At 38.8% G+C, this 20,800-nt stretch overlaps 1 protein-coding gene across 1 annotated transcript in view; it reads left to right on the top strand.

The window, feature by feature from the left end:
• COL23A1 (collagen type XXIII alpha 1 chain) overlaps nt 1-20,800 on the top strand; it is a gene marked incomplete at its 5' end in the record, with an annotated part of 327,729 nt that overhangs the window by 291,740 nt on the left and 15,189 nt on the right. Inside the window, 14 exons of the mRNA XM_081319969.1 lie at nt 278-322; nt 1,409-1,486; nt 3,984-4,007; nt 6,563-6,616; nt 7,726-7,770; nt 10,209-10,298; nt 12,004-12,093; nt 14,208-14,258; nt 15,282-15,341; nt 16,939-16,965; nt 17,675-17,701; nt 19,617-19,688; nt 19,769-19,822; nt 20,473-20,499. Coding sequence (XP_081176095.1) covers nt 278-322; nt 1,409-1,486; nt 3,984-4,007; nt 6,563-6,616; nt 7,726-7,770; nt 10,209-10,298; nt 12,004-12,093; nt 14,208-14,258; nt 15,282-15,341; nt 16,939-16,965; nt 17,675-17,701; nt 19,617-19,688; nt 19,769-19,822; nt 20,473-20,499 — 744 coding nt within the window. The remainder of the gene's footprint in view (nt 1-277; nt 323-1,408; nt 1,487-3,983; nt 4,008-6,562; nt 6,617-7,725; nt 7,771-10,208; nt 10,299-12,003; nt 12,094-14,207; nt 14,259-15,281; nt 15,342-16,938; nt 16,966-17,674; nt 17,702-19,616; nt 19,689-19,768; nt 19,823-20,472; nt 20,500-20,800) is intronic.

Raw genomic sequence — 20,800 nt, 5'->3', positions numbered from 1 at the left:
TCATGTTTGTAGGAGGCTTGTGTTTCTTGGATCTGATCTGTCTGGTTTATTTTACAACTAGATTATGTTGAAAGCTTTTTAAAACTGCTGCTGCTGCTGCTAATATTGTGTTCCTCCAGATACAAGTCATATTAATCTGCTTTTTCTTTAAATAGGTGGGGAAAGTCACTCTCCAAATTTTCACTGAATTAAATCTCCAATAGCTCAAGTCAGCATGGTCAATTTCTCCATCTTTGTTCTAAGTTAATCTTCTTTATTGCTTTTGTTTATTTTTCAGGGTGAACCTGGTGAGAAAGGAACAGATGGTCATATTGGGCCACGGGTATGAATTTTCTCTTCTGTTTTACTGTAGTGCCTTAAAATTCATAACCCACAATTTATCACGTTCCAATAGTTTAAGTGAAGCTGGGAAGAATATGCAATATAGTAATTATGAATATTATTGTTGACTTGCAGACTAATTCAAATAAAAGTTACAATTAATATAAATGTTTTGGACTTGAAAATATTTTCAAGGAATTCTTAAAATTTGGTATTTGTGTGGGACATATAAATACAAAGGATTACAACAAGTACTGGTAGAATCTGTTTTGTATAGACATATATTGTCAAATATGCTTTCAAATAATTACAATATCAAAATCATATCCACCCTTTTAGATTGATTAGAGCCTTACAGGAACAGAAGATAAATTTAAAGAAATTATTCCTTTTTCCTAGAGCAAAGTTTTTCCAACTTTACAAAAAATGGGTTGGGATCCTCCCAGTTCTTAGTAAATGAAAAAACTACAGTCTCAGTTTATCTGAAAATTGCCCAGTTGAGAAGACACTCCTTTTATTTCTGATATTGTTCAGATACTTACTAAATCCACAGGAAAGATGTAATAGATTGGGGGGAGGCGGGTATCAATAAAATTGCCCTCTTTTCCTCCATTTACAGATGCTTTTTTTTTTGGATTAAAAAATTATCCATGAATGGAAATGTGCAATTGGAAACAATTCTGGTACCTTTCTGAGGGACAGCATCCATACTGTAAAGTTCCTTTCACAGAATAAAGCTCCATTTCATCTTTGATGGTTCAAAGTTCATGTAGCGATAAAAAGCTTGTAACAAGGTTTTAACAAAATGTCTTAAGAGGGACTTTAAAATGTTACTATGGAAAGGGGTTCTACAGCTCTATCACCACTGTTGAGAAGAAGCTGGATTAGATAATTAATTGTCTTTAAAAATAGCAAGCTTGAGATCAGGGCAGTCAACAGCTTGGCCCTTCTTGGGACTTTAGCAATGTAGGTGATATTTGACTCTTCCCTCCAGTGGATAATAATTTACTAAGGCATCCTAATAGTATGTGACTAGTAGAGTGTTGTGCCTGTTAGCATAAAACTTGCAATAACCTTTTCTTTTCAGGGACCTCCAGGCCTGAAAGGAGAACAGGGTGATACTGTAGTAATTGACTATGACGGTAGAATCTTAGAAGCTCTCAAGGTAACATGCATGAGACAATATGATCATACAATTCTCTGAACTAATGAATTCATCATGTAAATAAAGGAGTATTATATATAAGGGGATGGATGGATGGATGGATGGATGGATGGATGGATGGATGGATGTAGATAGCTAAATAATAGCTAGCTAGCTAGATGATAGATAGATGGATAGATAGATAGATAGATAGATAGATAGATAGATAGATAGATAGATAGATAGATAGATAGATAGATAGATAAATAGATAGATAGATAGATAGATAGATAGATAGATAGATAGATAGATAGATAGATAGATAGGCCGACCAGAATTGGTGCTTTCCTGACATTCCAAGATTGATAGTCACACTAGCTGAAGTAAGTTAAAAACCGTAACAGCTTGTCTTGTCAGATACATGTATATAAGATCAGAAACCCATATAATGTACCCTGCTTCTCTTATTGAACACTCAGGCACTTTTAGAAAAACTAAAATCAATGTATGACCACAAGATATATATTCTGCATAGGATTTAGTAAGCTAACTTTGAATATGTAGGCCATGGCCCAAAAGGTCCGTTAATCAATACTTACAGCAAAGGTAAAAAATATCCCCCACACACACCTGAGGACTACATGTAATGGAAGTGAAACCCATTCTACCAAAGAGAACTAGACACCAATTGTCTCACATCTGCACTTGCACATCTTCAAGCATATATCTTTAGTTGCATGCATAGAACATCACCTTCACACCAATGTAACGCACATTGCTTCCCTACTCTGATGGGTTGGGGCACACCAGGCCCTTCACTACTACACGTTCTCAGCTCATACCAGTGTGATACAAATCTTAATATTTTCTTTCTAGCATTGTGCTGCCTGCTATATCACTGTTGTTTCTGAATTTGGAAAGGCAGTTGCAGTGCTTCCTAGATAGAATATAATTGTTCCTAAATATAAATACAGAAAAATTCAGATTTGTTCTGGGAGTAAAGACTTGGGGAGGAGGGGGAAGGATGCACAGAAGTGGTGGGATTCAAATAATTTAACAACCGGTTCTCTGGCCAAAGAGCAACTTAAGAACATGTAAAGGCATGACCTTCCCTCAATGCTAAAAGTAAAGGGGAGGCAGAGTAAGCTGCCTGAGGAAGAGGCAGGGGTGGAAAACTGCTGCAGGGTGGAGTTTTTACCCACCACCACCCAGGAACAAAACTTCTCAAATGGCCCTGAGGAGCCTCAGTCACCAGGGCTGCACCCACTTGCACGAAGCAGCAGCCTGTGTGGGCTGCCTCCATCCCAGCCGGGAAAGGGAGAAAGGGAGAAAGCTGGCTTATGGTAACTTCCTTCAACTCCCCGGGTGTCCTTAAGTCTTCTTTCCTTCCTTCCTCTGCGCAGCACTTTCTTGCCACCCTGCATCAGCTCGTGTCTCCCTTTTCCATTCTGGGGAGAAAGAGGAACGGATCAGGCCAGCCCTGTGGGAAGTGGATACACTTCTTCAGGGCTTTGCAGAACCATCGGGGAAGGGGAGCCTGGCCTTCCTCGCCCAGCTCCATCTGGTGTAGTTTTCCCAGAGCTTACCATAGCATCCTTCCCTATAAAGCGTTCTTCCTTTCCTTCCTTCTGCCGGGAGGAAAGTGGCAGAAAACAGGGCTGCCATTTCCAGAACGGAGAAGGGAGACATGGGCCAATGCAGGATGGCAACAAAGTGCGGCAAGAAAGTGTGGTGGCGGTGACAAAGGTATACCAGTGATGGCAGAGGGAGGTGGCAGGGGAGGCTTGCACCCCCTGGTCACAGCACAAGCCACGGGAGAGTTGGCAGAGAAGAAGGAGGTGACAGGGACCAAAGAAAGCCCCTCCAGCAGCAGACATGGCTGTTGCATAGAAGCGGCAGAGCCTTTTGCTGTCACTCCCCCTGGCTCTGAAATGGAGGAGGGGGACTGGGTAAGGCCCATCCTCCATAGCATGGCAGTCCAGCTTGGGAAGGGAAGAGGCAGGCAGGTAGCTAACGTGATCGAAGGTTGTTGTGTCTCCGTTTGATTTCTGTCACTCCTCTCTTGGACATTTGGGTAGGGGGTTTTTTCCCACCTGGAAGGAAGTTGAATGAAAACCAGATGTGTTCTGAAAAACAGATTTATTATAGCCGGTTCGCCAAGCTCAACAAAAAATTAGGTACCGGTTCTGCCAAACCGGTGTGAACCAGTTGAATCCCACCACTGATGCACAGTGATGGCTACCTACATTTCCTCAGGGTAATGAATACTTGCAGCAATTGGCACACAAGTAATATTAACAGGTGTTTATTTTACTTAATAGATTGCAGTTTAGTAGTTACAGGGATAGAGTTTACATTTTTCCTTTCAGATCAATAGATAAAAGCAAAGCAGTAATATTTTCTGATAACAAGTTTGCACAGATTATACTATTTTCCATTGGAAGAAGGCCATCCTTCGAAACTACTGTTTTAGCTGTGTCGAGTACATTTAAAAACCATCCTAATTCTTTTATAACAGGCTGTGGGGAAAGCCAAATTGACGGTAATTGTGGCGTGCCAGATGCTCTCTTGGATTGGTTTATTGGAATGGCCCAGCATGTGGCTTTTTTGTCTTGGATTTCTGGATTGTGATCATTAACAAAACTTCTGCTAAACATTTGGTTAATAACACAGATCCAAATCTGAAGGCATTGTTTACTTTGGTTTGTATTTCTCTAGCTTACTGAATTTTAGTGAGTGATGCTACAATCATTTTGATACTAAAGTAACTGGCAGTGCTTAATATGACAAAGCTTTTTACTCATTACTGAAATTAATACTACTACTTAGCTTTGACTTGACCGGTGCCTGTCATTTACATTAATCCAGTACAGCATTCTGATCTCTTGATACAGTTAACTCCCATTAACAGCCAGCCAACATAACTCAAATTCTAAACACTTGGAGGCACCAGATTGGGAAAAGGTGAACCACCAGTTAACACTGCTTAGTTTTTATCATTTTAGATCAGGAAACTTGACTTTATTTTAGTCAAGGGCCCAAAATGACTTGACTCCACCATACCATACTATTAGATTAAATATTCCCAATTTACATTTTAGAAGATAGTGAAAATCTGATTATTAGAACATATTCACTCTGACTTGTATTTTTGTTTTCAGGGTAACTGTGGGGAAAATATTTCCCATATTGTGGGAAAAATAATCTTGAATAACTAAATTCTGTTTTCCACTATCTTTCTCACCAAAAAAATCCAAGAATTTCCCATGACGGTCTTCATTGACAAAAGCATTATAATTTAGATAACAGTTTCAGACTATTTTACATGAATGATCAAATTATCATGAGATCATTAGTTTACCCATGTATAGCCTATTTCATGCATGAATCACACGTTCACAGCTGTTACTAGGAATGGGACTGCAATGCCCTTGTAATTTTTTCTGTAGTGGCCTAGCCTGCACATTAGCAGTTATTCACACATGGGCTTCCATATGATGGGAATCCAGTTGGGTGAAAGCCTCTGTGCAAGCAACTGTTTCATAGGTAGACGTCTCTGCATATGAGCTTTCAGATAGCTGAGCCTTCAGTGCCACCTCAGTCCTGATCACACATGCATGATACATTGATATGTTTGCATTGGAAGACTTCAGGCATTGTAATATGTCAAAGGTGTATAATTGTTTGGATTAAATCCAAAGATTTCCTTTTATCAATGGAAGGAATATTTATCCAGTAGAGGGCAGTCTTCAGATTGAATTCTTCATGATGAAAGCTAAGCCGCATTTCTTAATAAATTACAAGAACTTGTCACCCGCATGTATATTCATAGTGAACAAAATGAAATTCGTTCATATTTAGTGCTTTTACCCAGTGCTTCCTTACAAATGTTGCATACACAGTATGTTACTGAACTGGTAAATTCAGTTCCCAACATTCCAGCCAGAATATGTGATAAATTAAAATTAGGAAATTTTATTTTGAAGGGACAATATTTAGTTTCTCTAAAAAGAGGTATTGTGTATAAAAATGTAAAACACAAATAATCATATTTAATACAAGGAGAAAATTCATTTTGGAACTACAGATAGTCCTCAACTACATATAGCCCTCAACATGTGATGACAATTGGGACTGGAACTTATGTCCTTTAAAAAATTTATATGCTTTTTTAAAAATAATAATAATAATATTTAATTTGTACACCACCCACAATTCCTCTGGAAGACAGATGGGCAGGCTTAAAAAAAATTAATAAATAAATAAATACTTGCATCACTCAGCAAACCATGCCCAATGTTATAAGCTTCTTTAAACAAATCCCCCTTTGTCTTAAGCGAATCACATGGTTGTTAAATAAATCCAGCTTTCCTCCAATAAATTTGTTTGTCGGATGCCAGCTGGGAAGGTCACAAATGGCAGTCCCGTACCCCTGGAACGCTGCAGTAGTCGTAAGTGCAAAGATTGGCTGTAAGTCAGCACTTCCCTAAGTTTGATTGGTTGCTCAATGAATAGTCATAAGTTAAAAGATTTTCTGTAATAAGGTGATTGACATAAAGGAGCCAATGTCTCTGTAGTTTCTGCTGGGCCCAAACAGATCTCCATTTTACCTTACCTTCTCCTTTGTATTTTAAGAGAGTTCCATACAAAAGAAAACAAAAATCTTGTGGTGAGGCGGTATGGTGTTGATAATCCAAGATTTCCCACATATGCGAGAATCTCAGAAGAACAGCACATTTACATATTTGTATCTGCCCACTGTGGCCAGTTGAAGAGATTGAAACAGAAGGAAAACAAGGTTTCCATGAAGTGACGTCTTGGAGATGTGTCATTATTGTTATAAGGCAGATGGCTCCTACCATCTCATAATGCAGGACTCGTTGAACAGAAATTGTTTATAAGCTTTCCTACACTGTGGCATAAATTCCCTGCAGTTAAATATTAAATGGTCTACTCTACACTCTAGACGTTTCTGTATATTATCATTGTTGCTTAAAGTAACTGTTGCTTGGTTTCAGTACGTGATTATTTATAAATGCTTTATTTCTTAAATATTACGGTTAACAACAGCAACAAAATCCTTCTTCTTTGTTTCAGGGGCCACCAGGGCCTCAAGGGGAACCAGGGCCTCAAGGCACTCCAGGACCAAAGGTTAGATCTCAGTTCCTTTAAAGCAAAATATGTTAGTCTAGGCCAGGGGTGTCCAACTCCCAGAATTCCCCAGCCAGCAAGGTTGAAGTCCACAAGTCTTAAAGTTGCCAAGGTTGGACACCCCTGTTCTATCCAATGGCCATTTGGTGGCACAGTTATTGATTGATTTGTGTGGGTTATTCTATTAATGACACAGTTCCTTTGAGAATTGATCAGGTCTGTTAGATACTGGGTTCGTTGCTTCAATGACAAGACGAGGTGAGTGAGTTCAGCAAAGATCATTGTTTATTGCTTGCAGGAACTGAACTGAGAAACCGGGCTGCGAATGCAGCAATTTATACCCTGGCCTCTAGGCAGCGGCCAATAGGTTTAAAGCAACCTATTGCTGCCTTAGAGACAGCCAATGGTGGCACTGGAGACGGGTTGTCTGAGGAGCTGGGAGCCGTTAGCCAGCTTCCCTGCTTAAGCAACCTTCCAGCAATTAACCCATGTGATGTTCCCTTAAGAAGACAAAGCCTAATACATTACAAGGTCATTGATGAGTTTTGAAGATGAACATGTAGAGATATACAGGTAGCAAGCATCAGAAATCTTTGGGTCATTTATATATTTTAATTTATGTGGTAATATATGCATTAGGTTTGTCTATATGGTTACTTGGATTTCAACAACAGTTGCTGATAGAGGCCCTTAATAGCTATTTATTGAATATCTAATAACTTATCTGAAAAACAGCAAAAACAACATAACTGAAATCTAGCAAATGTTATTTTATACTCACCAAGATCTCTTTTTTTACTCACTTCGATCTTGAAAGATGTCCTTTGTTTAGAAGTTACAGCTGGAAGATGTTTAAATTAAATTTAAATGGGTGTTTTAATTCTGAAAATACAAAGTCATTAATTCAGGCAAGTGGACATAGAATTGCAATCTGAAGAAACCAGGTGCCTTGACTGAAATATCTAGCTCTATTGACAGTTCTACAAGCTTTGAGAATTGCTGTAATACTTAGTCAAAGAAAATAAAGTTCTTTTGTAGAATTTACTTTGAACTGTTTGATTCAGACTATGCCCTTTGTCCTGATTTATTCATTTTTTGTAATATTTTAGGGAGAGCTTGGCTTGCCTGGTCCACCTGGAGTTGACGGAGAAAGGGTATGTTTCAGGATGTATGTTCACTATGAAAATATTTGGCTGAATTTATTTGAAAATAGAAAATGGCTACAGTTCTATACTTTGCTAGCTGTAAGTGCAGTGAATCAAATAGTTAGTTAAGAGATTGCACTATAATTGTCAAAGTTATTAAAACAGTTGGAATCTTCAAGGGCTTATGAGGAAATGAACTTTATAAACATAGGCCTGTTTATTGCCATTCTGAGCAAACATTACTGACAGAAATAAACAGAAAGAGCAACTTTTTTACTTGTCATACTTCTCTCTCAATTTGTGAGGCCCAGCAACCAGATGTAATTTACATTAAAAAAGAAAATAAAACGGAAGGAAGAAACTCTGGAGGCTAAAGTTAGAAATCAAAAGACAAGCATTCTACAAAGCCCATTCTACAAAGAGCTGACTAAAAATCACGCAAGCTTTAGCTGTATACAAATTTATCTTATCAGATAGTCAAAATCATTTTAATAGGGCTGTACAGAGTTTTCAAAAGAAGCCCTTCACAACTACTGGAGAACTTGGTGCTCTTTACAAAGCAGAAAGCTGTGGAAAAAGATGTGAATAGAATACAGCTGGAAGGGACCTGGAGGTTTTCTAGTCCAGCCCCCTGCTCAAAGAGGAGAACCTATACCATTTCAGATAAGTGACTCTCTTCTTAAAAACCTCCAGTGATGGAGCCCCCATAATTTCTGAAGGCAAGCTATTCCACTGGTTAATTGTCCTCACTGTTAGGAAGTTTCTCCTTAATTCCAGGTTGTTTCTCTCTTGGATTAGTTTCCAACCATTGCTTCTTGTCCTGCCCTCTGGTGCTTTGGAGAATAATTTGATCCCCTCTTCCTTGGGGCAGCCCCTCAAATACTGGAATATTGCTATCATGTCCCCTATTTCTTCTTTTCTTTAAACTAGCCAAACCCAAGTCCTGCAGCCGTTCTTCATATGTTTTAGTTTTTAGGCCTTTGATCATCTTAGTTGCTCTTTTCTGAACTTTTTCCAAAGTCTCAACATCTTTTTTGTAGTATGGTGACCAAAACTGATTGCAGTATTCCAGGTGTGGTCTTGCCAGGGTTTTATAAAGCAATACTAATACTTTGCGTGATCTTCATTCTATGCCTCTTTTTATACAGCCCAGTATTCTATTAGGTTTTTTGGCTGCTGCTGCACACTGCTGGCTCATATTCAGGTGATCAACCACTAGGATTCCATGTCCCTCTTACAGTTACTGTTTTTGAGCCAGGTCTTGCCTAATCTGTACTTATACCTTTGATTTTTTCCTGCCTAAATGTAGAACTGTGCTCTTCTCCACAATAAAACTCATTTTGTTGGACAGGGCCCAATGTTCAAGTTTGTCAAGATCTTTTTGGATCCTGTGCTTGTCTTCTGAGGTGTTGGCTGTTCCTGCCAGTTTAGTGTCATCTGCAAATTTGATGAGTTCCCCTTCTTTTCCCTCATCTAAGTCATTTATGAAGTTATTAAAGAGTACTGGGCCTAAGATGGAACCTTGTGGTACCCCACTGCTTACTTCTCTGCATGTGGATGTAATACCATTGAGGACTACTCATTGAGTACAGTTTGCCAGCCAGCAACAAATCCATCTGGTGGTGATGTTGTCTATTCCACATTTTTCTAGCTTACCAAGACATAGGTTGTGGCTTTTTTGGTAATTTGAAGAGTGATGCTTTGTATTGTACAGAAGCAAAGGATTTACATAGCACTTCAGAATGCAAAGCTGTTAAATTTCCTGAGCTATTCAGAGTTTGGTACATAAGCTACCATAGAATTAAACCTTTGCAGAATGTGAATGTATCTGCATACCATTAAGATGACTTTGAAGACATCTTGCAGAAGTAAATACTGGAAATTTCACTTACAGGCTATATTATCCAAGAAGTAAATACTGAAAGTTCTGCCAATAGCCTATATAGTTCAAGAGCCTTGGTCTCATAGGGAAAGAGGCTTATGTAGGCTTTTGTAGAGAAACAAGAACCCTACAGAGCAAAAAACAAATAGCAGAGCAAATATTTCTCTGGAACCTTGCTGAGAATTGCAGTCCATCTTCTCCCAGAGTAAGTAATCCACTGAAAATTAATGTCCCCTCCCCAACTCATTCTCCTCCCCAGCCCAGCACAACAAAAGACTGCAGTAACAACACTATCTGGTTTAGCTGCCCATCTGGCTCTTTATTAGCCATTCCGCTATGAGATTACAAGTTTGATGTAAAATGATAAATTTTGTGCAGGGAAGTGTATGATAACAAAATCTTGAGGAAGTATTTTCCACTCTGAGAAATTTTGTTCTACTCTTTATCATCAGCATTTGATCGTAAACCGGACTTTCTTCTGTAAGCAGAATTTATTGTATCTCTGAGAAGTTCTGGAAACAAATCCTTTGAACTAAACCCCATGTACTTTTACTTTATCTTACAGGGATTGAAAGGGTCAAAGGGAGATCAAGGAAGCCCTGGACTAGAAGGACAGAAGGGAGAGATTGGAGAAGTGGGCATGATCGGTTTACCGGTGCGTCTGTATCTTAATTTTTTTCATTAAACTTGGGTGGCAACTTCCAACACGGCATTTCTCAATCTTGACAACTTTAAGACCCCTGAACTTCAACTCCCAGAATTCCCCAGCTGGGGGAATCTGGAAATTGAAGTCCAGGTATGTTAAAGTTGATAAGGTTGAGAAACACTAACCAATCCATACTATTGAGTGACATCCTTAGAGGGGGCTGGGCCAAATACTTTTTGTAGGATTTGGGATTTTAGGGAGGGAAATATGCCTGGAAGCAAAGTGATCTCATTCTCATCATTAAAACAATCCTAAAATTCAGTGCTAGTCTACAGTTGGGCCACTAAAGTACAGATTTTCCTCACTTGCTGACCATTCCTTCAGTGACTGTTTGAAGTTACAACAGCACTGAAAAAGGAGATTCACAACTGTTCCTCAAAATTGCAACTGACCTAGTATTCCCTACAGTCATGTTTATGGTTTGGGTATTGGTAACTGGACCGCATTTACGATGGTCACATCATTTTGTGCACATGTGATTGCCATTTGCAACCTTCATAATCCAACAAGCAAAGTCAGTGGGGAAGCCAGCAGGAAGTGGGAAGTCATGGTCATCTGATGTTGTGCTTAATCACCCACAGTGATTTGTTTAACGACTGTAGCCAGAACTGACAGAACTGATGTTGTAAAGTCAGTCCAGTCATTTGACATCATGCTTAACAATCATACTGCTTAGCGATGCCAAGCCTTATTGTGGTCGGTAAATGAGGATTACCTATACTGTGATTTTGATACCAAATTGCAGATTTTTGTCTTCTTCTTTTTTTTTTTTTGCCTTTTCCTTAGCAACCACGTGGAAGAATTTCCTCACCATCTCCTCAGTGAAGTTTTTAGACAACAGTGGCAGAGATTTTGAATGACCACTGTTCCTTCGGCTTTTAATGTTTTGCTCCTCTATAGCAGGCATGTCAAACTGTTGGCCCACGGGCCGGATGTATCATGCCAAAACTGCGCCCACCCCATTGCTGGCAATGAGGGAAAAGTCGTGTGACTTCATGTGACGTTGCAAGTTTGACATGCCTGCTCTAGAGAGACATCTGCTACTGCAATTCTCAGTTTAAAAGCAGAAATCTTTGCATTACTTGTAGTTTATTCTTAGTGCTTTGTTTTGGTATTCAAGTTTTTTTTATTCCACTTCCTAATAAAGTTAATACCATCTGGAGAGTTTCCAAAAACTAGTATGTAAGAAGCATATATTACCCTCTCATTTTTCCCCTTTCATTTTTCTTGCTTCTCAATTCAAATTCGTGAGATTGATTGATTTGATCCCAAATCCTTTCTTTTTGCAAATCTGCATTCTGCAGTATAATTTGAGCACTATTATATTCCTATGCGCCCCCCCCCCCAAAATACATATAAGGAGATTCTGAAAAAATGGCAATGACAGATATAAGTTCTTTGTTGAATGGCTGGAAAATAATTTGTATTAGGCTGCACTGGTAATTTAATCCAGTTTACAAGAACTTTTTAAAGGTTATCTTGCAGAAATATGTATGTACTATATTGCTTGATATTTCCTCTTCAAAACCTCTCCAGCTAATCCCTCTAGTCTTTTTCCGGGAGGAACGTAGAAGATCTCAGAGGGAAATGCATGGTTGTGAGATAGTGTTTGCCCAATTAACAGTATATCATACTTTTGTTTCATAACTTACAGGGCCCCAAAGGATTGAAAGGAGAGCAAGGAAACCCTGGAATAATGGGAGAGAAAGGAGAAATAGGAGAAATGGGCTTGTCTGGTCCTCCGGTATGGTCTGCCTGCAGTACAATATACAGCTGCTTATTACAGTAATCTATAGTAGAACAAGCCTTTTTTTTTTACTGGTGAATTCTATAGATCAGGATCTTTTGAACTTTTGCTAAGGAAGCCATCCTGAGAGATTATTGCCAGGTTCTCTTTAATCAGCCTCCACAGTTATACAGATTGCTAGGAGAGCCATCTTCTCAAGATGTTCCTCTTAACCATATTACACCTCTCTCGGTTTCTTTTTATGACTCACATGGAAGCACCGACCATATTCAGACACTATTCACTGAGCTTCCCGCCCCCCATTTTAAGCAGGGTTGTAGAAGGGGAAATCTGTGATGTTCCCACTGAACAATTTTTGCTTTTTGGAGAGTTGGAAGGAGGGAAGCTTATTTCCCTTTCCTCCCAGCTATATGTCAAGCACAGAAGGCCCAGGCAGTTCAAATGGATATAAATATTTGTTACAAACTTTAGCTCTTTAGACAAATCTGAACTACTAACTGACCAAGCAATTTGGTGGTAGATAAGAGTCAGAGGAATTCAAGGTGGACTGGACTTAGATCTCTTGTGGGCGTGAAGGAACTCGAGACTGATGACGTACATGACCCCCCCCTCCCTCAGGCTCAGCCTGGTCATCTCCTACACTATACTTCTCAAGGCTTGATTGGAGGAAGGATGAGGCCACAAAAAACATATAGTGCAGATTGCATATTTCTCACTGCCATTAGTGGAAGAAAAACATGAATATAACTTTGAATTAGGTTTAAAAACATGGGTTGTAAACCTAAGGCTAAGTATCACCTGAAACACATAGGTTCCCCTTTTATATCTGTGGCTTTAGTTTGAAGCTTTTCAGATCAACTACCTAACAAACAATGATAATTCTGTTCTACTATTATGATGAAACTCCCAGAATCTATACAATCCTGCCTTTTATGCCATTCTCTTTATGCTTTAAGTCATCCATTTTTCTTGTAAATTCACTCTGATCTTGGCACACGGTTGAACTAAAGTCCACTTTTTCTTTCTCCTTTCTGTTCCAATACAATATAAGGCCAGATTTGGGAGTAGAAAGTGATCAATGTAAAATTTGGAATCAAAGAAGCCACAATCATAAAAGGAACAATCCTCAATACAAGAGATGTTTTGAAATCATTTTTGCTATTTAAAAACATAAATGTCAGATATGTACAATATAGATTTGTTTACTTTGTTCGTTTAATGTACTTTATGTGGCTGCCCATCACAAGTACATGAACCGAGGCAGTTAACCATTAAAAACAGAATTAAAACAATAAACACAATTATAAATAACATATATAGCGGTCAAGCAACCAACCTACACATTTCAGCAACACCAACAATCCTCCCAATTTGCATAAACAAGAAATGGGCTCATTCACACCCATTTACGTATACCTTCCATCTTTTTTTTTACTTGAAGGCATTAAGGAAATATGCATGAGCATTGGATTTGGATGTAACACTAACTGTACTGGAATCACATATAGTGTTTTCCTTCTAATAATTCAGTCTTCAGTGAAACCCCTTGTTAGAAATTACATCAGTAGATTTTATACTGACTTTTCCACTCTTTATATGTTAATGTTAAGCCACTACAAAGGGGATCTATGTTAAAATTTTGTATAAATATGTTAGTGTAAATGATAATAAATCTTCTACCCTAGAGAGTCATGTGCCTTAATAGCTTCTTTATGCAGCTATGGGGTTTGGCCCATCTCACCGTTGCTTCTAGTTTTCCAAAGAAACCAAACATTTCATTACACCTAATCATGAGACCAGCTCTGCCATTCACTATGGAGACATGACTCCCTTTGTGATAACAGTATATGTTAGAGAGATTTTCCCAAACTATGTGATCATCTGATGATGGATGTAAGAGCCAAGAGGAAACAATCTTTCAAAACAAAAAACCTTCTGCTGAAAACTAATTGGAAAATCAGCATCTTTGAACAATCCTGACTCTCTCGGCTAAGAAACCGAGATGAGCACCACCCCCTAGAGTCAGACACAATTAGACAGAGGCAGACTTTACCTTTATTTTTATCTAGAACTATCCTCAGGTATCATTTTTATTTCTTATTCCTGTTTAGGGTATTGATGGACCTAAAGGAGAACCTGGGACACCCTGTGAGCAAAATCTTGTAAGTTGTCACTAACTGAAAATATACTTGCCAGATATGAAGTTACTATCAAAATATGCCAAGATGCAAAATTACAGCCTTGTTATAAAAGCAGTAGTCCAATTTTCTATAATAAACATAATTTTGGTGCTTGTTCCAAGTATGTGATAATTAAGGTAGTTGAAAAAAAGTAAAATGTAAGTTAAAATGTAATTACAATACATATAGAAGTATTAAAATGATCACTCAACGAAACTTTAGGGCATTTAAGGGTGTTTCCATATCTGGAATCAAGTCATTTATTTGGAAATTATTCATTTACTTTGGATGGCAAGGCTGCTTACATTCAGGAATAGTTTAAGATCATAACATAAAGCTGGAGATGGCAACCTCTTTATAGTTATAGTGACCAGACACTGAGAGGCTAAGGGGCTGCCATATGGGGCCATATATTCTGGGCACATATAGGTGTTTTAAACTGCAATATGGCTTTAAGGCAGGAAGCAATAATTATCTATTACTTACTCCAAAACAGCAGGAGATTGTGTGATAAATTGTGTGATAGAAAGAGCTTCAAGATCCACCAGAAGGCAAAACACCACAAGTTGCCCATCTTTGGTGCAGGATTGCATCACATGTATGAAATTCTTGTCTAGATTGTTGTATGCCATTATCATGCATTTCTGCTGTTTTCTGGCAGGCTTTATTGCTGAGTAGTAGAACTTGCACCCACTGAGTATTTCAGGAAAAATGTACCAAGAAACATAGTGCATGATATTATAGTAACATTGCAATTCTAGGAAAAGAGATGGGCACTCTTAAGCCTGTAAGAATTTGATGCATCACGGGATACAGGGTTTGCAGAAAACTCTATACTACTTTCTACCCAGGCTCGCTCTTTACAGGAATAATTTTAAAATATTTCCCCCATCTATTAATTGCTGTGCTTTTCCAATAATGACATCCCACTTTTCATTTTGAAGAGTTGTCTTTCTTCATGTGTGGTTTCACAGTTCAGATTTGTGATGTCATTTACACGTGCAGATCATACCTGAACCAGGGCCTCCTGGTGTACCCGGTCTACCAGGTCCACCAGGTCCTATGGTAAGTGTAACTAGAACTTTTTTCATGCTCAAGTAGCTTGGCTGGGATATTGACAACTCTGCCATTTATGTGACCTCCAACCAAGCAGATCTCTCTGAATTAGACAATTAACCTTTGATGATCATTGCAAACATTTATAGATAGCCCTTGAGTTACATCCATTCATTCAGCAACCATTCAAAGTTATGACATTGCTGGATGAATGGTAGTTACAACCGGTCCTCAGAATTCTGGCCATTGCAGTGCAGTCATGTAATCAATTTTGAGACACTTGGCAACCAGCCCACATTTACAGCTGGTTGCAGCATCCCATGGTCACTTTCTCCTGCCCTGCGTGAACTCCTTCTGCTTCAAGTCCCCCCCATCTGCTTATCTGTCACAATATCTGACTTTTGGGCCATCCTGCTTGGCTTGGCTACCCTTGCCACCTTCCACTGCCACTGCCTGCCACTGATCTTCACCATCTTCTTCACCCACTGCTGACCCAGGTTCCAGGGTCTAGACAAAGATGCATCCTCAGGATATGTACAGCGAGTGCCACAGGTCATCGAAGCCTCATCTGCCAAAGAGAGCTCATCAGGCCCAGCCAGGGAGGATGCAGCAGGACATAAGTCAGCAGAGGAGGCAGAGCAGGAGTGCGGTCTGAGCTGCCCCATCTTCTGCCTCAAGAGCGATAGTCCATAGACTGTGTGGTGATGGAACTGAAAGAACTAGAGGGCTTCACTGAGGCCCAGGAGTTCGCTCCTCAACTCACACAGAAGTGGTCCTCAGGAACTGGCCTGTGGACTTCAGGAAGGGGTGGCGGCAATCTCTGTGCCAACAAGACATACCCATAGACTCTCTGTTTGTTCAGCTCAGCCTTGTTCCTGCAAGAGTTCAAAAAGGGCTGACATGAGCTTAACTACTGCTTCACTTACTGGTGGAAATTCTAGTCCCACTTAGGGTCATAACCCAAGGATTATTTGTACGATGCTTAAAGATCTTCTAGAATTAAATGCCTATTTGTGTCTCTCTGTAGCTTGTTGGGATGGATGTAGAATGATACATCCATCATGATACATCCAGAATTGATCTTTGGGAGCCAAACCCACCTTTAACATGTTTTTGTTTGTTTTGGTGATTATGAAGATAATGCATTGGCTTAGAAATATAAATAAATATCTATTAGTAGTTTTCCCATGTATCTGAGAGATACTTTTGTACTTTTGTAGTTTTAAGATATGCCCTGTTCACCGCCCTGAGTCCTTCGGGAGAAGGGCGGTATAAAAATTTAATTAAATAAATAATAAATAAATAAATAAATAAAATTTGGGGAATAGTTTTGAATACAAGGGGAAATATTCATGTATACCAAGGTAACAAACATTTAGAATTAAGTTTTTAATTGATAATAACATTAATATTAATAATAAGAATGAGTAATAGGGCCCCACAAACGTTGATGTGCAACAACTTTGTTCCCAGCAAGTATATATTGGAAATGTCTAGAGTTAGCTGTGGAAATTCGGCTTTGTAATGCTAACATTTTGAGCACAAATGTTTCAAACCTCCAATACTATTTTAGAATATTTTTCAAATGAATATTTATTGTCTCTAGGGTCCTCAAGGAATACAAGGACATAAGGTGAGTCCTTAATAGTTAAACCTGGGACAATAATGCACATGTTTCTACTAATATGTGTCATGTTGATGGCCATTATAGTAATGATATCACTTCATTTTATTTACTTATAAAATTCTGAAAGGAATATATATTTATTTATAAAATTCCCAAAGGAATATCACTTGCTGAGATACCTTCTCTTCATCTGATTCAGCCATTCTATGAGTCTGTATCCTCTGCTCATAGGTCACACTCTGTTGTCTTGATCAAGAACACCCTTTAAAATTGCTACTTGGAGACCCTGTATATGTATCAATAGCAGTACATGGAGCTAAATTCTGCAGGCCACTAGGGATCCAGTTCTTATGACCAAGCTCTGCATCCTGTCCTGGGGCAGTGTTACAGATTATCTAATAACATGACCTAAAAACTCACTTCCAGCTTTCAAATCCAGATGGTCTACAAAGATTGTTTGGAATAGTTCAATTTTTAGCCTCTTCTGAAAAGAAAATAAAGAGTGGGCAAGTATTGTCTCAACAGTGAACCTGCCCCAAAGAACAATGAGAAAACATCTTCCCATTCCAGATAATCTTCTACTGAACTGAAGAGCCTTCAGTGAGAGAAGGGACACAAGTAGATTACTAACATAAAAATCTAAAGATTTTTACTAGATATAAACCTACATCTTTAAAATGGTTTTATTTTCAAATGTTCTATTGTTATCTTACAGGGCCCACAAGGAATTCAAGGACAAAAGGTGTGTCATAAAAAGTTTGAATCTATATATATATTGCTAAAACTCTCCTGTCTGTTTATCTTTCAATGAGTTGAAACAGTGTATCACAGGGCAACCATTTTTGAATCAAGGTACCTCAAATCTGCTAACTTACAGAATGTATAGAAAATCAAAGATCTTCAGACCAGTTGCATTTACATACTTGTCTCCATTGCTGCACTGCCACAGGCAGCTTTAATCCTGAGACTGTGGTTTCTGATACTCCCTACCAGCTTCACAAAAGAAAAATCGAAGGGGAAGACAGTAGGAAGTTGGAAATCACTCCCATTCCCACTACTTTTTTGCTTGCCCATGGTCAATCTGTCTACCTCTATACTGACAAACAAAAACATAACAGGTCATATGCTGTCTTGTATATTTAATGCAAGAAGAAAACCATAGACATTGAGAAGTTAATTGATAATAGAACATTGATTTGAAGAAAAATAGTTCATTTAGGTCAATTCTGATTATGGATTTAGTAGATGGAGTCAACAGCAGTTTATTTCTTTGATAAAACAACTTTTGCAATAATTTTTCAGAGACATTTTTGAAGAAGTCTATGGAAACGTTCACCTAAATCAGGACTCAAACTGAGGGAGCATATTACATAAGAATTGAATTTCCAACATGTTCTGTTGCAAAACCTCCAAAATCACTGTATATTTAGCATAGAGTTTGGAAAGAAATATTAGGCATATACATCTCATCGTACTAACAAAGGAGTGTTTGATCAGGAATATTCTTCTAATTTTTTTCTCTAAAGAAGGATTTCAGTTCTACATGCAGTGCTAGGGAGCACGCCTTAACATTTGTTTATTTCCTAGTAAACAGTCTTGAAATGTATTAAATATTGGAAAAAACTAACAAACATTGTAGAATAACTTTCTCTCTCAGGTGTCAGTTGAACAAAAACACATTGATTTATATAAGAGTTTCTCTACTGATTATACGGAGATTATTTTTGTTGCTTTTTTGTCGGGGGAGATGTGCTTAGCTTCAGTGAGGACAAAATATTAATTGGCATGAATTATTTTCAATAGTAATTTTTCAATTACTATTATAACAGGAAACTGAAAAAAATGCAGATTCTTTTCCTCTAATGAAGAGGGTGCTTTTTTGCTTTTTTTCTGTCCCTTCCATTCAATTGTGCTTGATTCTTAGTGGCTGTCTGGACAATTCCCTGCAGCTTTCTTGGAAAGCTCTTTTTTTTCCCCAGAAGTAGTTTGCCATTATCTCCTTACTAGGGCTGAGTGGGAGTTGGTTTTGTGCCTAAGGCAGGCTAGAACTCACAGTCTCCCAGTTTCTAGCCTGATACCTTAACTATGCCACCAAACTGGCTCTCTGAAGATAAAATGAAGAGTTAGAAAGATGGCAATATTTTTTCTTAAAGGATATACCATTTTACATTTCCCTTGAGAAAAGTGGGTGCCATGCAAAGATAACTGATTTATGAAGCAGACATAAAGCAGGTTATTAAATAGCATGTGTTTATGTGAAAGTCTAGGGACGCGGTGGCTCAGTGGGTTAGGACGCTGAGCTTGTCGATCAGAAGGTTGGCAGTTTGGCGGGTCGAATCCCGAGTGCCGCGTAGCAGAGTGAGCACCTGTTACTCGTCCCAGCTTCTGCCAACCTAGCAGTTCGAAAGCACGTAAAAATGCAAGTAGAAAAATAGGGACCACTACGGTGGGAAGGTAACAGCGTTCTGTGCGCCTTTGGCGTCTAGTCATGCCGGCCACATGACCATGGAGACGTCCTCGGACAAGTGCTGGCTCTTCGGCTTTGAAACAGAGATGAGCACCAGCCCCTAGAGTCGGAAACGACTAGCACGCATGTGCGGGGGAACCTTTACCTTTACCTTTATGTGAGTCTAATCAAAACATTTGTTTTCCTTTAGGGCTCAGATGGTTCAAAGGGTGCAAAAGGTGAAAGTGGCCATAAAGGTGAAAAAGGTGTCCCTGGGCCACATGTGAGTAACAGAGTCTTATGAAACCTGCCCAGTAGAGCAGTAAGATCCCAAATCTTTCTGATAACTTTCATTTTCTCTAGGGTCTTCCTGGCACTCCTGGACTTATTGGTTTACCAGGTACCAAAGGGGAGAAGGTAGGAACTGAAACCTTTTTAAAAAAAATGTTAAAAGGCATTGCTCCTTTTTAATGTGCTATAAAGTCCCCTAAATAATGCATTTTGGATATATTTACTATCACTTTACCACAACAGACTAAATCCTTCTCTCATGAAAGATCATTGGGCATTTGATTCTGCCTGAAACTCTTGTATCTACTGAAGGGATCTACATTTGTAGAAAGAAGGCAGCTAGCTCTCTGTCATAAAACAAACAGTTGTAGTAGGATATGCAACAATTCTCATGGATTTAAATTCAGGGATGTATTTTAGCCAGGTTGCCTGAATAAAATATAGGAGAAAATCTATCTATGTTTGTAATTGAAAATAAGCATCTACAAAAATAATTAAAAACATTTATCATGTTTGCTTTCTTTTTGCCCTACTAAAATGACAGGTGACCCTAAAGTTAGGCTGTATAAAGGTTTGCATAATCCTAATGCAGTAAACATGGAAATTAGTAGTAGATAGATAGGATATTGCTTAATTCTCCCATTGAAGCTAAATCTACTAAGATACCCGGATTTGGTATTTTTTTATATAAATTATAGACTTAACATAACCTAGTTAATGTGCTATTCCACTGTCATCTTATCAATATTCTCTATTTCTCCTTTTTAATAATGCAGGGAAAGATAGGGGAACCAGGATTAGATGTAAGTAATCAATACTTTATCTACAGTGTCATTAGTATGTCACCAAGTAATGCAGGAAATAATTTTGATCAGAGTTCCCTAGCCTTTCTGGCTTTGTGTGGGTGGGGGTGGAATGGGAATCCTTCTGTGTGAGTGGTTGGCAAGCATGGGTACGTGCAGCTCCATTTGTGTGAGTGTGCACACGCACATGGCATTCATGCAAATGGAGCACGCATGCACACACTTGCCCACTGCTCGCGCAAGTGGGGATGCACATGTGCTCGCCCGTTTCCACGGCCCAGTTGCAAACAACTCATGGCCC

Source organism: Vipera berus (genome assembly GCF_964194415.1).
Source record: "Vipera berus genome assembly, chromosome: 2".
In the NCBI taxonomy this organism is placed as follows: domain Eukaryota; kingdom Metazoa; phylum Chordata; class Lepidosauria; order Squamata; family Viperidae; genus Vipera; species Vipera berus.
Note: the sequence above shows the minus strand (reverse complement) of the source record. Positions and strands in the feature narration are given on the sequence as shown.